Genomic DNA, 17773 nt, shown 5'->3' with positions numbered 1-17773 from the left:
GGATCAATGGGACCGATAGGATCATCAGGGTCCTCCATATGCTCATCCATAGGAATATACTCGATATCATGGTCAGGATCAAATCCTGGAGGGAAAACAGGGTCAGAATCCTCGATATCATCATGCTCCAACGTGTAGCTCGGAATGGGGGCAGCTGAAGACGCCTGATCAGGGTCTGAGTCGTGAATAAACTGCTGCACGCTTGCCCCGCGAGATGATACAGATGCCACAGACTCAAAAGAGTCTGGGACTGGTGAGTGAATGGGCGAGTCTCCAGCTGGAACGTCAGCTATCATCAAGAGACCGCCAGCAGGTAGAGGAGCTACGTCAGGATCCTCGTCCTCAAATGGCTCGTCCTCGTAAAGCTCGATGTCGCCGTCGGCATCGGCGTCTGGTAAAAGCTCATACGCAGGGTAAGAAGCAAGAGGAATCGGTGCCGGAATCGCAACAATAGGGAGGTACTCAGCAGGATCGCCATCAATAGGCTCATAGGCACCCTCGGGTAAAGCGAAGGGCAAGGAGTCATCAGTGTGCTCATCGGCGCCGTCGGGTAACGCGAACGGCTGGAAGTCGTCATCGTCAGTGCTAGTATAGTCTGAGGTGTGCACCTCATGCTCCGAAGACATAACATCGTCTGACACTAACGGTAGAGGTCCAGTGGTATCTGATCCACCTGTAGCTGGTGAATCCATGGGTCTGTAACATAACATAGAATAAGCACAAAATCAGTGAATCAAATAGTCACATAAGTTACCAGATAATAATCACATAATCCACCTAGTCCCACTAGCCTCCCAGCCTCCCAGACTGTCCTTCCTAGTCCCACTAGTCAACACTCCTAGTCCCACTAGCCAACACTCCTAGTCCCACTAGTCCGAACCTCAGCCTCCCAGACTGAGCCTAGAATAATGAATAAAATGTGCTCAACATTTGTTTGTAAAAAGTTTGTGGATCTGGACTTAAGTGGTATGCAGAAAAATGTTTTCGTGAGAGCCCTAGTGATCATAGTCTAGACTCAAGAAAGAATCCTAGTTCGCTATGATCAGAGCTCTGATACCAAGCTGTCACACCCTGGCTTTGCGGAAGCGTGGTTAATTTGTGTGACCTCTTAATACCATAGCTTAATCATAACAAAGCTATATGAATTTAAAAACCATGCAAGTCATCCATTAAGTTTTTGAAAACATCATACAGTACCATTGTTTTTAACATGCAACCATAACCTTGTTCAGTAACATTACAACTTATAACAAAACATAAACGTGATTTAGGGATTGTGTCTTGTCCAGGTAAGAGACACAACCCTAAACCCTGATGACTTCATGACCAGTGCAGCGGAAAACGTTCCATACCGTGCCAGATCCGTTTAATTTCCTGAAATACATGTGAGTTGAAAAATCAACAATAATGTTGAGCGAGTTCACGTGTAGGTGAGTATGTAAAACATTTGTGAGTATAAAAATAGTTGTGGTATGTAGCAGTGTAAGAGGACTTGTGATCATCAATGGTTTGCAAGGCCACTGACATATGTGAAGTGCAAATAGGGAGACTCAAACCTAGCAGATTTCGCCACGGCAAAGTATGTGGACAAAGTCACCCCACGGTCCGTTTCTAGTTTGGCCGGGGGCTGGGCTCGCTACACCCAGATAGATCTACCGCTCCTGTCCCTCGGTCCCACCATGAGGACTAATGGCCCCATGTTGTTCCTATCCACTCACATGATCGTATAACACCTCCTTACGTTAAACATACCGTTGTAAAGTACTCGTAAATCATAGTAACATGTATTTCACCCCCGCAGTTAAGTAAACTGAAAACAGTTAGAGAAAAGGGGGACATGAACTCACAGTGAATGCGTATCTCTACCAAGTAATCCGAATATCCGAAGCTGTGCAACGACCTACAGGTGCTAATTCTATTAGACGGATGGCCGTGTCTTAGCTTTATAACTTACATTTTTAGGAGACGGTTAGACAACCGTTTCGTGTACATACTTGGTATTTTACCTTCCTTCCCAAGGATGGGGGATTTAAATACATGTGTATTTATACTATCTCATTAAGTCCCACTTAATATATTTTTATTTCTCTTTCCAAAATATAATTATTTTTCTCAAAAATAATATATTTTCTCTTTACATAATACTTTCCAAAATAATACGTTGACAACATACGCGTTTGTGAATATTTCCGTAATAAGCGTAAGTTACGTTTTAATGATTAGGTGGTAATAGAAATTACCGTTGTAACTTTTATGCTTGTCGTATAAGCGTTTGTATTATTTTGGGTTTGACAAGTTAATAAATATTATTTTTACTCTAAAAATAATATTTATACATTTTCACAAAATAATCATAAACAGTGTTGTGAAAAATATATTTATCGAATAAATATTCATCACGTTTATTTTTGTGAAAATTCCACCTCCGATTATTTAATAAATAAAGTCATGGCGAAATATAGTTTGAAAACATTTCAAAATAGTTTAACACTTGTAAATAATCCTAAGTGTTATATTTTTAGAAAATTTCGCCAGAGTTTCCCCTGTAACTGGAGGTGGCCACGCTTTCAAGCGTATCATTTTCTTTTACAAAATCATTTCAACAATTCTTCAAATCAACCAAATCAATTTCCAATACTTCAAACTAGTTTCAACACATTAAACTTGTAGACTAGTATGTAATATCACATTATTACATGAACTTGTAATTTTTCTAAAAACTATTGTGTAGATCTCGTTATATTTAGTGGATCTATGTATAAAATAGCTTAGTCTTGCAAAAACCCCGTTTTTGGAACAAATCACTCTTTACAACTTCCGACAATTTTTATAAAAATTGTTATTTCGTCGGGTCCTTCGTTTCACAAGTGTTTTTACACTTGTAGTTTATAGAAATCATCTTTTATTAACATGTTATCCACTTTTATAAAACATGATTTTCTCAACACCCGGTTCTACGAATATACCACTTGTACATACGTAGATCGGCTTGTTTTAAATACTATTTTTCATGTTAAAACACTTTTACACAAGTTTATGTTTCCCGTGTGGTGGAGTTTCACCTTTTAACCCTTGTACCGCTAGAAACAAGTGTATGTCAAGATTCGGGATCTTAACAAAGTCGGGTTAAACGATGATAAGAGCCACCACACCATAGATCGGGCCATAATAACCAACATATTCAAATACTACAACTTTTACACGCGACATGACCTTTTATCCAACGATTTTCATGTTTTAGAAAGCTTTTTAGATTCGAATGATGGGTTACCGACTTTTAACCGTCAAAAATCCTTTTAACCACTTTAGACACGATTAAAAATGAGTTTTAAATGTTATACCTCTAGCTCGGGGCTAGGGAAGAATCTAGTCGAAGACGGCGTGGATAAAAGCAAATGCACGAGGTCCTTTAGCTTCCGTTTGCTCCAAGCTTCGTTGTGCGTGATCCCCGACACTAGTGTATGCTTGGAATGGGTGAAGCAAATCCGAAAAATGGATGGGTGGTGGGGTGTGTTCTCGGCCGAGAGGGAGCACAAGGGAGGGAGAGAGTGTTGTGATCTTGTGTGTGTTTGTGTGTGTGAGAGAGTGCTCCATTTATAGAGATTTCCAAGCGTTATCGACCATCGGATCTTGAGGCTTCTAGATATCCACGAAATGAATTAAATAATCAAAGGGATGTACCCTCTAGTTCCATCCCAATGGAACCGGCCCAAGGGGGGTGGGGTCGCCCGGTTGGGTCTCAATCGTTCAGTTATAGTTCAGTTAAGTTAAAGTCGGTTACTTTAAGGTCTAACCCCGTTAGTTGTTTAATGTGTTATATTGCGGGTGTTAGGGTAATCAGGGACCCTAACTGGCTCAGAAAAATACCAACAATAATTCTGGCAATATTTTTATGTTCCGGGTATTGTCCGGTTGTTCGGTCGGATATGAATCCGTTAAAGTGCTTAAGATATCCTTTAAGCGTCGTAAGTAATATTTTTAGCGACACAATTTATTCAGCAAAGTGTCGGGAATAATTCTTTGTATTTTGGCACTTTATTAATTAGCTAGAAGCTAGTGTGTAAATAAAAGTGCTGTGTTCCGTGCTTAAGGTACGTTTTAGGCACATCCAATCTCTGTATCTTATTCCTAGAGACGCAATTATACAACCCTTGTATCTCTACACACACTATGGGTGTAGTAAAATAATTCTGGCTCATTCAGGCCTTTAGAGGCAGTGTCTGCCTGATGCTGGTTATATCAGAATGTTCAATAGGTTATCCGTTCAAATGCTACTGTGCTTTTGTGCATCATGTTTGTCACTAGAGTTCAGTAAATAAATAATGTAGTGACAGGAAGAATCAAAGTATGATGCAGACATGTACATGTATCAACAATCAAGTAGCAGTTTATCAGAAATCTCAGTTAAGCACAGTAATTAGGCAACAGTTAATAGCTAATTAAGTCGTACGGATACCTGGTTTTGTGAGGGTTGTCACAATGTGGGTGCATGATTTGTTTTGGTTCTACTTTGGGCTTACTATGATGTGTTTGTTGTGTGACCATATTGTTGGTTACTAAGGTTTCGATGAAGGTGACTTTGTATTCATCCGAGAACAGGCGTATTGTTTGGGTTTCTTGGCTATGATGGTACACGTCATAGACTCGTATGGCATGCCAGTTTTTATTGTAACCGTGTCGTGTCTGAGCCTTAATATGTATGTTTACCTGTTGCTAACTGATAGTTATAAATGCATGGGTTTTGAAGTTGGTAATTACCCTATTGTCGCTTTACGTGTAAACAAACCACGATGTCAAAAATCTTCGCTTAGTAAACTGTGATGACTTTTTATAAGCAATTGGTAAAGCTAAGATTTCCGAGCCTAACTAAGACACATTACAAACATGTTGAACATATTAGTGTGTATGTCAAATTGTTATTACATTTTTATATTTGTTTTTTAAGTTTATATTAACTTTGTATTTTTGTTGGTGATAGTTTGGTGACATCAAAGAAACGTAACGTTCAAAAATATGTGTACGAGCCTTCTTTTCCTAATACAAAATTAATTTTCTTTTCCTAATACAAAATTAATTTGACTTATTATTTTGTTTCTTTGTTTTAAAGAATTGGATGCAATTCTAACACATACATTAATTTATCAAAATTAGTTTGCCTTATTTTGTTTCTTTGTTTTAAAGAATTGAATGCAAATTCTAACTTATACATTAATTTATAGGTTAAAAATGACTAACCCGAACAAAGAGGCACATATTTTTGAACAACTTGAGCTCATTCTCGAACAAGTAATTGAGTCGGACCTTATGATAAACACTAAACTCGCTGAGCTAACCGAGCGCAAGTCAAAGATACACGAGAAACAAGCTGAGCTACAAGATGATGTAAACGTGCTTCATGCGCGTTATGCTCAATCGGCAAATGTTAATTAAAGTTAATATGTTTAGTTGTATTAGTTTTATGTAATAACTGGTTGCAAATTTTGTAAAAATTCATATTAACAATCAATGATATAATATGATGTTTTCGCTTATATTTTATGATCGCGTGTACAAACTTTATTTATTTAACAAACTAAGGGGCTGTTTGTTTGGCTCTTAATGATTCAGACCTCTTACAGGTTCACTACTTAATGATTCAGACTGTTTGTTTCACAAGCAGATGTCTGAATGGTTCAGACATTTGTATCTGAATGGTTAAGCATTATACAATGTCTGAATGATTAAGATCTCTAGTCTGCATTGGGCAGATATTTGTCTTTGAACGGTTAAGCATTATAAGACTCTTAATGGTTCAGACATATTATTGGTTCAACACTTAATGGTTCAGACCTCTTACTGGTTCAGCACTTAACCATTTAGAAGTTGCAAAACAGCCCCTAACATCGTCGGTCACAAACCTTGCCGCAACATGGCACGGGTAACATCTAGTTAATTTTAATTTGTTAAATGCTAACACCATCTTTAGTTAAATAAAGACTAAAAGATGATGTCTTGAGGTTCTAGATTGGTTAATTATTGGAAAGTCTGAAAACAGACTATATAATTCATTATTTTTTAGTCTGAAAACAGACAATATAATTCATTATTTTTTTTAACGGTAAAAGTTGACACTTTCGCTATTATAAGTAACTAATACATTGTTCAACCATCTTAATAGAAAAAGATTGTGGAAATATTTCTTAACTAATTGTCAAGAATTACGACTTCATTTTCAAATATTATTAATTAGTTAATTAACTTACGAAGCAAATTCTTTCACCACATATCTCATGAGTTCAACAAATCAATTGTATTTAATATGAAATAAAAAAATATATTACAACTCGGACAAAATTTGTTGATGGTGTACATCTTCCTATACATATGATCAAACCTTGTTTTAACTTCTATATTTCCTTCAAATTTGATTAGTTATCAACCCATAGGCCATGACTATTGCCATTATTAACGATTGATCAACATGGGGTTGTAATGTTAATGTAAATACATCATTTCCAAAGTTAATCCCTGTGGTTGTTTGCTTTTGTTTGATCTCTGCAACAAGTGCACCTTCTTGATCTGCATCTACAATCTTGAATCCTAGTTTGCCATCATTTCTAACAATCTTGTATGTACACATATCATCACATAAACTCACACAAATACTTCGATGTTTTCTTACACGAAACCATAGTTGTTTTTTTGAACTAGAAGCATCCCATTTATATCCGTCCCAACACCCAAATAATCGTAATTTCTGCAACCACACAATAACAACAAAACAAATAAACGTACCCAGTTAGATCTCACTCAGAGAATAACAATAGTCAGTATCGTTTTATAACTTGAAAAATAACAAACGGTATATTGAGTGAATTTGTACCTTTTGTAGCAAGGAAAATAGAACTTTTCCTCGAATATCCATAAGATAAACTTCTTGACCAGATTTATTGTCGTAATTATCAACCCTGTAAATGATTTCGCCTTTTGAATTATATACGGTGCATCCTCGCGTGTTGAATACTAGAGATTTCATCCATATTGTGAAAGATTCAGGTTTTGAAACTGAGTGAGAAGAAGGATGAGAAGGACAAGGTGTTTGAGGAAAAACCCTAGACATATTGGAAGAGTAAATGAGGCAAGTCTTGTTAAAAGATGTAGAAAGATGTATATATAGACATATTTTTGCATGTAGGTCAGCTTCTGGGAAGATCAAGTCTGTCCAAGTGATAGTGACCCCTGTCTAGAACCCTACATATTATAAAATAAATGCTAGAGTTGATTATTTTAAAGAACACACTAATTATAGTCTTAAAAGTATACTTAACAATAACAATAGATATAAAATCTTGTTTTATATAATTGTTACTAATAGTTAGAATATAACAACCGTATCGGTTAATTAACAAAATTAACTAACTGAGCATATGGTTGGGGTGTAAATGGTATTTAGGTGTAAATATAGTTATTCAAAAAAATAGAAAAGGACAATGATTAATGTTGGATATCTAGAAATTAAACCCAATATGGAAAGAAATATATATATTTTGAAACTCGTCTTCAAAATACACATGATTTTATTTTATTATCTTAACAATTCTCTTTTCCTAAAACGTTACACAAGTAAAACTTCAAATTATATATTTTACATATAGTTAGCAAATATAAAATGTCACTACATGTGAACTGTGGTATATAGAGGACATTGTTGTGTGTGTCACCAATCGATAATGGTGTAATATATTTCTTTTTAAAATAAGTATATACTTGAAAAATAATTTATTTATCGGTTGAGGAATTGGTGGTTTGCGGAGGTCCTTTCTTTGGAGACCTCCAGTGGCGACTTGCTTCTTTACCTATTAGGTTTGGAGGTTTGGGGTTGTATTCGGCTGTAGAGGCTTCATCCTATGCTTTTGTGGCCTCGAGGGCCCAATCGTGGGTGCTACAGGACCACATCTTAAGAGACAGTGGTATATGCGGTATGGATTCTGATTATGTTTGTGCTTTGGCTTGTCTTCGTGATACGATTCCAAGCTTTGACTTCAGCGGTTTCACTAATAAGGACACCGCCCCCCCTAAAGCTCAACATGCATTGGCGAGTGCTCTTTTTAGTAAAATTGTCCACGAAATCGAAGTGCAGTTTGACTTGACCGTTAGACAAAAAGCCGTTTTGAGTGTCTCCGAGCACCACATGCACAAGATTTTCTTCTTGCTATACCTATAGATGGGTTAGGCCAGCATATGTCGCCGGTGGAGTACCGTACTATCCTCAAGTATCGCCTCATGATTCCTTTATTCCCAGTTGACGAGGTATGCCCAGTTTGTCATAAGGCGTGTTTGGATTCTTTTGGTGAGCATGCAATTCATTGTAGAGAGCTCCCGGGGTTCAAATACCGACATGATTTGGTTAGGGATGTCCTTTTTGACATATTCAGGTGCGCTGGTATTTCTACTAAGAAAGAGGCACCCGTTAATTTCTTAACAGACCCGTTGGAAGGGAGATCTACCCTTCGACCAGCCGACATTCTTGTCTTTGGATGGGTAGGAGGAAAACACGCCTGTGTGGATCTAACAGGGGTTTCCCCGCTAGTGGGCTTAGGGAGTAGTGCTTTCACAGTGGGTCAGGCTGCTTTAAAAGCTGCTTCGGGTAAAGTGATCAAGCATGAGAAAGCGTGCCTTGACAACCAGCACGTGTTTATCCCATTTGCTTTTGATACTTTTGGTTTTCTGGCGCCAGAGGCTGTGGACCTACTTAGTCGAGTTCAAAGGGTCATGCATAGTAATGTTATGACCCCGAGATCTATGGACGTAGTTTTTAAAAGGCTTAGTTTTGCTATTCAAAAAGGGGTAGCGGCGCAGCTTGTTGCCCGTTTACCAACTATCTCGATGTAAATTATTGACCATTTATAGATTTTAAAAACAACAAAGGACTAGTTGTATCTCGAGTTAACAAGATTTTTCTGTTTTGTCTTGTCTAAATTAAGATTCGTTTAGATGTTGGAGTTAAAAAGATTAGATTATTCATAACTTAAATATTGTAATTTTTACGAGACAAATATAACAATACTAACAAGTATCGATATCTTGTAAAAATAAAGTGGCACGTCTCTTCACATTTATCCACTAATATGATTACTTAAATTAGTAGCGAATTTACTTTGTAGTTATCTATTTTTTAATAATCTTATTATAATTATGATTAGAACACGTTAATAATCATACCTTAAAAATAACTAATGTTTAAGTCATAACAATTAATAGGCTTCTTAAACACAAGGTTATAGCTTTGGCCATTTTTACTACATTTTTTAATACTGGAGGTCAAAATCCGACAATTATACGGCTGGTTTTCACATCAACCACTACATTGTATTATTATTAATTTATAGATTAATTAATACAATGACGAAATAAGCAAACTATGTATATTTATATTCCGCACGCTTTAAAATATGTTTTGTTTGTATCTACTTGTAGCGACCTCAAAACTTTATTGAACTAACAAATTCTACGCGCAACGTCGCAAGTTGTGCATGTTTAAGGCTTAAAAGAAGATGAGTAGCGATTTTGCTTAAAACAAATTCATTTTCATCTTAATTTGTTATTTTCATAGCTTTCTTTTCTCTAGTCAGTTGCCTTCGTTTGTTGCCACCACAATGTGCTACCACTACGTACAACCACCATTTGCCACCACCGCTACTCTCAGTTGTGAACATCTCCTTCACCTCCATCTCCACCATCATGTTTCTGATAGAGTCATCCCTGAAAATTCATGGGTATGTGCAACTAAAAAAATTGCCCTCTTAAAAAACTTTAATGAATTTAGTTGTGTCAAGACCTTGATATATTCCTTTACCAGTCTACCATCAATTGGTAATCACAATTTGATTCACCATAATATTGGGTCTAAACTAATTAGTTACCTAGTAACATTATGTTTGCATCAAAAGTTGATTCACCACAATATATTTGCATAAAATAAGTCACAATTTGATTCACTACAATATCGGGCCTAAACAAATTCAATTATAGGTTGTTTATTTTAGAAACATTATATATAAAGTGAAAAAAAAAAAAAATTGAAAAATTTACCCCTCCCCCCACACCTTGGTGTGGCATCCATTGTAGCCAATCCCTGAGGCTGAGCCTTAGACTACAATGTATGGTGATAAACCATCCTTGGAGGATGATCCGCCACGTAGGCGCCACGTCATATTCCTCCCAAAGATGGTCCATCCTCCAAAACTAGAGGGCATGGTAGGATGGTCCTAGTCATAGTCCTCCACCACATTTTATGTTTTTTTTTAGTATTCTATTTTTTTTTAACATTTAACAAATATACTAACAAAATATTTTCATTAATATTAAACCCACATTACATAAACATAAAAAAAAAACATAAACTTAAAAAAAAACCAAAGACTTAATAAAAATAAACATAGAGTTAAATAATTTGATGTTTTTTCATGATGTCGTGTTGTAATTTTTTCAACATCGAACGTTTCGGCTCGGGTTCGTCCTCGACATTCATCGATATTATTTCCTATTCCTTGAGCCGAATTTTTTCATCGGAAATTCGGATTTTCTCATTCGCCAATCGGACCTTCTCGCGTAACTTTTCTTCCGATACACGACTTTTTTCTTCGACGCCCCGCTCCTTCGCCTTCGTCTTTTGGGCCGTGACGTCGTTGTACATTTTTAAGTGTTCCATAAACTCAACCATGTTCGGGTCCACCTTTGAGGAGACCGGGTCGACATCTCGATACGGGCCTTGGTCCATAAAGACGAGAAACTTGGCCAATACCTTGGACCAAAACCCCTCACCCGATTGGTTATTACCTATAAAAAACAAACAAAATATATAAAGTGTTGACATAATAATAAACAAAAAAATTAAACTTTAAAACTAATAAAGTAAAAAACCTACTGTTAAAAAAAAAACTTAAAGTAAAAAACCTACTGTTAACAAAAAAAAAAACTAAAAAAAAAAAAAACAAACTGTTGGTTTTTTAAAACTTTAAATTTTAAAAAATTTAAACTTTAAAACTTTAAAACTTTAAAAAATTTAAACTTTAAAAAATTTAAACTTTAAAAAAAATACGAACCTTTTGTCGGGTTGTCAGAAGTGCCAATGAAAGCCTTGGCTAAGGCTTCTTCTTCGATTGGTGTCCACTTAGTCGCCTTCGGTTTCGACGGTTGATCACCCACCACTTGCTTGCCTTTGTTTCGTTTTCCTTTCCCTTTAGGCGGTTGGGTTTCGGGAACAATCTCCACATCGTCTTCGGGTTCGGACTGGGTCGGGATCGGTTGAGGTTGAACGGGTGGTGTGGGGATCGGTTGAGGTTGAACGGGTGGGAAGTTCCAAGCACCCCGCATCATCATTTGTTGAAGGGCTTGATTTTGGGAGATTTGAGCGAATTGGTTTGGCGAGTGTTGGAATGAAGCAAACGCATTCGATGAATATTGCGAGAATTGGTTCGGTTCTAGCGTCGGATAATGTCCCGGAACCGAGAAAACATTAGGTTGGGTCGGATTGTTGGGATTATTCGGGTTGTTCCGGTTGTCCGGGTTGTTGAACGGATCCATGAAAAAGTGTAAAAAGGTTTATAGTGGAAGAAGGTTTATAAAATAGTGGAAGAAAGTTTATAAAAATTATGTGAGAGAGAGATGAAATTTTGGGGTTAATTTGGTGATTGAAAGTGAAAATGGAAGGTAAATATATATATTTAAAAATTGTGACCGTTTGGAATTATTCAAAATTTGGAATTTTTTTTTATTAAACGGTCGAATTCTTTAATGATGGGCCCCACTTTTTGGACCGTCTCAAACGGCGAAGAAGAGACAGAGAGGCCGGGACGCGGGGGGGGGGGGGGGGCGGCATGGTGTAGCTTCCGTCGCCGGACCTCGACGGTGTAGGGACGTCTCCATACCGTGTAGCCTTATAACCTACCCAAGAAGTCAAAAAGGACCCAATTATATCATACTAGTAATATTAATATTAATAGTTGTCACTATATTATATATTATATATACATTATTAATGAGGAAACTTTATGAACAGTAATTGTGGTGTTGGTGCCCTCAGCTTGGTTCAACGTGTTCGTGGTTGCCTCTAGTTGGTTTGTGTGGGCGTTGCTCTCCACATGTCGCCTTCCCTCGGATTCCTTTGAGTTTTTGTTTATGTGGTGGTATCCCCCGCTACGATTTGTCGTTGGGCTGTGATGAGTTCATATGTCTAAGCTTAAATTGGACGGTGAAGTTGCTTTGGCGTGGCAGGGTTGGTGGATGGTCAGTTTTTATCTGCAACCCCACTACAACTACGATGTATTCTTCTTTTTTGAAATTCTGAGCCCGATGTTCTACAACTATGGCTTTTGTTTGACGTTTTTCATGAGTATTGAATTGCTTGTGATGTGGGTTTTTACTACTTGCACTTAAATTTGCAGGGGTGGGATTCTCGTAGTTGATGGCAAAGGAAGACGAGGAGATGTTGATGTCTGCATTGTTGACGTTCAAAGAGAAAGAGCGGGAAATTGAGAAGAGATTGGAGGTTAGGGAAATGGTTCAGGCTCAATTGGGTCGTATTAAAGAGGAAACAAGGCGTTTGCTTACGCTTCGTATGGTTTTCTTTTGGTTTTTGATGTTTTGGTGGTGTTAGTTGTTTGTATATACCAAACATGTGGCTGGATTTTAGAAATTAACACATTAATTAGTCATCTAGTATTTAAATGTTAAAACCTATGTACTTCTCGAATTTTCTTAATAACTCACGTTGAAATATATCAACAAGCTTTCGCGCACGCAGTGTATAAATGATACGGGTTAGCGTGCCGCAACGCACACGCAGTGTATAAACCTAAATAAAGACACTTGAGCCTTCACTCTTATTTAGATTAATGAGGTACGATACCCAAACTGATGCATTTTACAATTGCATATTTTTAATAAAATATATTGTCTTGTTATAAGACCAGTGTTGTGGTTCCAACCCACACCCATGTCAGAGCCACTTCGACGCAAACCTGCCGCATCCCCTTGACGCCTTCCCCCTCCTCGCTTTTAAGCAATGTCCTATTAAAATCTTGCTTATGTTAATTTGCAGTTTGGTTTAGAGTATTCTTTTGAAGTACGTACTTGTGGTCATTGTGTCCCCCGCTACTTTCTAGTTTAAAACGATAGAACACAATGAGCTCTGATTTCCATCCTTATTTAAAGTTTGAAGGTAATCGACCAAATATTGTTTAATTAGTTGTTCACTACATGATGTAAAGTAGTAGTCTCACAATGTGTGTTTGAAAAGTGATTTTATTTTTTAAAAAACTCATTTCAACTCTAATATCTCTAATATGTATGGCTCACTAGTTGTCCTTTTATCATTTCACTTGCTCTTGATTGAATCATAAGAAAAAAAACTCAACCCAACTCGAAGAATAGAAATACGAGCAACGAATTAATAAGGTAACCCTGATGTAAAAAGAATCCTAGCTTTGCCACTATAACTATATGACACATTAAGATTATACTAAAGCGAAATAGGTTGACTCATTTAAATGTAGAATAAAAAGGTTACCGTTTGTAAGTTCAACCATCAACTACAACGTGATTATAATGTGATTACAACCCTCTAACCTGTTTATAAACAAGTTACACGATTTTAACTATGTAGGTTGATCAACATCCAACTCCTACCAACAAAAACTCTTAGGATATAATCATGGTTGCAAAAGTCGCTAGGCGCTCCCTAGTCGGATTCGGGAGTACTCGGGAAGTACTCAGCTTAGGCGGAGATTACTCGGGGAGCAATTGGCCTGGGAGACCAGTACTCGTGCCTCGGTAGCCTACCTTGTAGCGAGTACTCGGGGAGTACTCGGCGCCTAGGCGGGACTTTTACAACCATGGATATAATTAGCACCTGTACTAAAGAAGAAAGGAAAATAGCTCGAGTTTGAATTTTATCTATTGGAAATTCTGATAGTATATTAATTTTTTGAAATGTGAAAGGTTATATTTTTATAATAATCAAGTAACTAATTCATTGTTCAATGCTATCAATACATTTTTTTAATTAATCATATCACCTGGTATAAATTTCTTTCTAGAAAAGTTAATATATGTGTTTGGCGAGTGTTGATTAACAGGCGTCCAACAATAGCAACCTTGGATGGAAAGGGAATCGATGTCCCAAATGTTATATATATGTCTTGTGTCTTATGGAAACTAAATAGCAACCTTGGATGGAAAGGGAATCGATGTCCCAAATGTTATATATATGTCTTGTGTCTTATGGAAACTAATGATCACATTTTTTGGTGCTTGTTTGGTTGCTCCCAGTACTCGGTGTCTTATCCAGTGGCGGACTCAGGATTCTTTTCTGGTGGTGCGGAATACGTTTAAAGATTTTAGGTCCCTGACTATATAAAAAAATCGGTTGATATTGGGTCGGATCGGGTTAGGTCATGTAAGACAAAAGAACATCAAACTAAAATTTATATAATCATCAAAAACACATCAAACATTATTCATTACAAACACATTTAAAGTTGTGCCATACATGTTTTCTTTTTTTGATCTATCCAAAACATCATCTAGAGATACTAAACACTCCATAAGTTCATTACATTCCTACCCATGGTTACTATCACATATAAATCGCTCCATAAGTTCATAAAACAACACTAAACAATAAAACCAAATAAAAAATCATGTTCAACCATAGTCCATAGTTTTCAATTTTATTTTCAAACATTCAACCCTTGATATTAGATGTTGATTACTTGTAACTAATCATTTAAACAAACAAATCTATAATTAAAACAACAAAATCATTTAACTACAAGTCTAGAACAACCAAAAAATATAAAAATATCAAACCCTTATACATCTGTATTTTCTCATAATGATCACATAAATAACAAAAAAAAAATCAATAAAAAAACATACTAGTTCTATATCGGAATTCTGTCGTAATATGGGTCGGTCTTGCCGTAATTTTGGTTTTTCCGGTAAAAAAGTCGTCCGGTCGTCAGCAGTGGCGTCAAGTCGTTGGGGTTTTAATTGGGGCGGGATTTGAAATTGGAATGGGTGGATGAGTTTGAGTTATTTTATTTAGTTCAAATTTCTTTGGGTTGGGTTAATAAAAATAGATTATAGATTGGGCTTTGATTGTGTTAATTAATTAAGTGAATAAGTGGTTAACGAATAATTATATAAATTGTGTTATCTTGCTATACTAATAAACAAAAATCCTTTTTGGACACGTGTCATTCTTTGGTAATTTCTCACCTTTATTTTTTTATTTATCTCTTTTATTAAATAATAATAATAAAAATATTAACTATCAATTTAACTAAATCTATTTATCTCTTTTGTTTTCATAATCTGAAATTGATTTCTTTTTTAACTCTAAAGTTTCAATCTTTGTCAATTTAAGTCTAAAGTTTCAATCTTTGGTATTTTAACCCCTTTGATTAATTTGATTTTTCACTTCTAATTCAAAAGTTTTCATCTGTTGCAATTTAGCCTCTTTAAATTTTTTTACTTTAAACCCAAAGTTTTTCATCTTTCGCAATTTAATCTCAACACTTTTTTTACTTTCAACTTTAGTCTCTTATATACTTTTCATCTTTCATAAGTTCTCTGATTAACGTGTCGTTCTAAATTTCCGAGTTAACACGTCGCAATGTGCGTGTGAGGTTCAACGTTTATCTTTCATCTAATCTATCTACTATAATAAAAGAAACCAACTTTTGGACACGTGTCATTCATTGAAGATATTTTCAAATCTATACTTATCTTATATTAATTAAATAAATAATAAATTAATATTAAATCTTATCATACTTTAATAAAATATTATCCTCAAATCTAAATTGTTAATTTAATATATTCTTAAAACAAATATCTCTCTTTCCTACTCATCTTATATTAAATATATAAATAACAAACTAATATTAAGTGTTATCCTAATTTATTAAAAATATAATTAATATTAAATGTTATCCTAACTTATTAAAAATATTATTTTTTTTATTATTTGTTATACAAAATTATATTTATTCAACTCGTGAAAAACGCAGGGATTTTTTAAAATATAATTTTTTTTATTATTTATTATACAAAGTTACATTTATATAACCCGTGTAATACACGAAGTTTTTAAAGATATAACTTTTTATCATTTGCTATGTAAAATTAGATTTATTCAACACGTGTAATACACAGGGTTTTTTAAGAATGTATTTTTTTTATTATTTGGTAGATTTTCAACCCGACTATACACGGGTTTTTTACGACGTTTTTAGTACTTAATATACAAAATTACATGTATTTAATCTGTATAATACACATGGTTTTTAAATATATAACTCTTTTTTAGATCTATTCAATACGTGTAATATACGAGGTTTTTAAGGATGTAATTTTTATTATTTGGTAGATTTATTCAACCCGATTATACACGGGGTTTTTAAAGATACGATGGTTTTAGCATTTAGTATACAAAATTACATTTATTTAATCTGTGTAATACACATGGTTTTTAAAGATATAATTTTTTTTATTATTTGATATATAAAATTACATTTATTTAACCCGTAAAGATATAACTTTTTTATTATTTAATATATAAAATTACATTTATTCAACCCGTGTAATACACGGGATTCTAACCTAGTATACTTATATATTAAATAATAATCAGTGTTTAATTTTTTTGTAAATTCATAATATTTTTTTCCTAAGTGGGGCGGTTGAAAATTTTCAAGAGGTGTGGTTGAAAATTTTTAAGGGGTGTGGGTGAAAATTTTCAAGGGGTACGGTTGGAATTTCTGGCAAAAGATAATGCTAAAAATTATTTTTTCAAGGGGTTCGCCTGCCCACCCATAACTTGGGGTGGGTACGCCCCTAGTCTTATTGCGACATGGCTAGGTCTGCTTATGCCGATGTCCAGAAGCCTAGTTGAGCTGACGACGTGGTTGGAAGCTCTGAAGTTCAACAAAACAAGAAAAAAATTGATCAGGTGAATTATCTTTGTTACTTGGTGGGCTCTATAGAGGTTCATAAGACTTGGTATTCAAGAAGAAGAGCCACAAGGCCCACAACCAAACAATCTTAGATAATATTATACACTTTTTCTCCCTATGGTTTAATGTATTTGTAGAAACCTGAAATACAACATTTCTTAGACCGAGTGGTTTAAAAATCCATAATTATATATGTAATCTTTTTTCTACCCTAACCCTTGCTAGGCGCGTTATTTTAATTTAAGCCGCCATTCCAAAAAAGTATAAAATAGTAAGTAATAAGATTTCAAATGGTCAAGAATTAAGACTTAAATTTTCAAACCAAATTAATATACTCAAACAAATTCTTTCTCCACGAATATCTCGTGTCCATAAAACATGTGCTCAACAAATGAATTATCCATTGGGAATAGCCCAATGATGTTGGTGAGTTAGATAAGGTGTAGAATAGGTGGAGGTCATGGGTTCAATCCCCATGGGCCATGGCATGCAAGTTTAGCCATTCAAAAAAAAAAAAAACAAATCAATTGAATTTAATATGAACAAAATATATTACAACTCGAGAGAAAATTCTGTCGGTGTTGTACATTTGTGAATTCAAGACTTCATGTCTTAGGCACATATTATCAAACATAGTTTAAGTTTAACAAAATTTGATTCAAGGGGGAGTGAAAATGTGAGACAAAGGCGTTGAGCCCTCACTTTCTTATTGCATAAAAAATCCAGAAAGAAAACAAAACATATGTAAATAGTTTGGCCTTCGGAATTATTAA

General features: G+C 35.3%; 2 protein-coding genes across 2 annotated transcripts; both read right to left on the bottom strand.

Moving 5' to 3' along the window:
* Positions 1 to 6270: 6270 nt before the first annotated feature.
* On the bottom strand, positions 6271 to 7113 carry LOC110896093 (protein LURP-one-related 11). Its single transcript, XM_022143529.2, has 2 exons — positions 6863 to 7113; positions 6271 to 6736 (listed from the first exon to the last, which is right to left on the bottom strand). Exons 1-2 carry the CDS (start codon positions 7097 to 7099, stop codon positions 6398 to 6400), a joined length of 576 nt encoding a protein of 191 aa, XP_021999221.1. The 5' UTR covers positions 7100 to 7113; the 3' UTR covers positions 6271 to 6397.
* A 3409-nt stretch (positions 7114 to 10522) lies between these two features.
* Positions 10523 to 11565, bottom strand: LOC118485764. Its single transcript, XM_035982205.1, has 2 exons — positions 11085 to 11565; positions 10523 to 10818 (listed from the first exon to the last, which is right to left on the bottom strand). The coding sequence occupies exons 1-2, from the start codon at positions 11563 to 11565 to the stop codon at positions 10523 to 10525; spliced, it is 777 nt and encodes a 258-aa protein (XP_035838098.1).
* Between the last annotated feature and the right edge of the window lie 6208 nt (positions 11566 to 17773).

Source organism: Helianthus annuus, chromosome 2 (assembly GCF_002127325.2).
Source record: "Helianthus annuus cultivar XRQ/B chromosome 2, HanXRQr2.0-SUNRISE, whole genome shotgun sequence".
NCBI classification, from domain to species: Eukaryota; Viridiplantae; Streptophyta; class Magnoliopsida; order Asterales; family Asteraceae; genus Helianthus; species Helianthus annuus.
The sequence above is the reverse complement of the archived record's forward strand: the minus strand, read 5'-3'. Positions and strand labels throughout refer to the sequence as shown.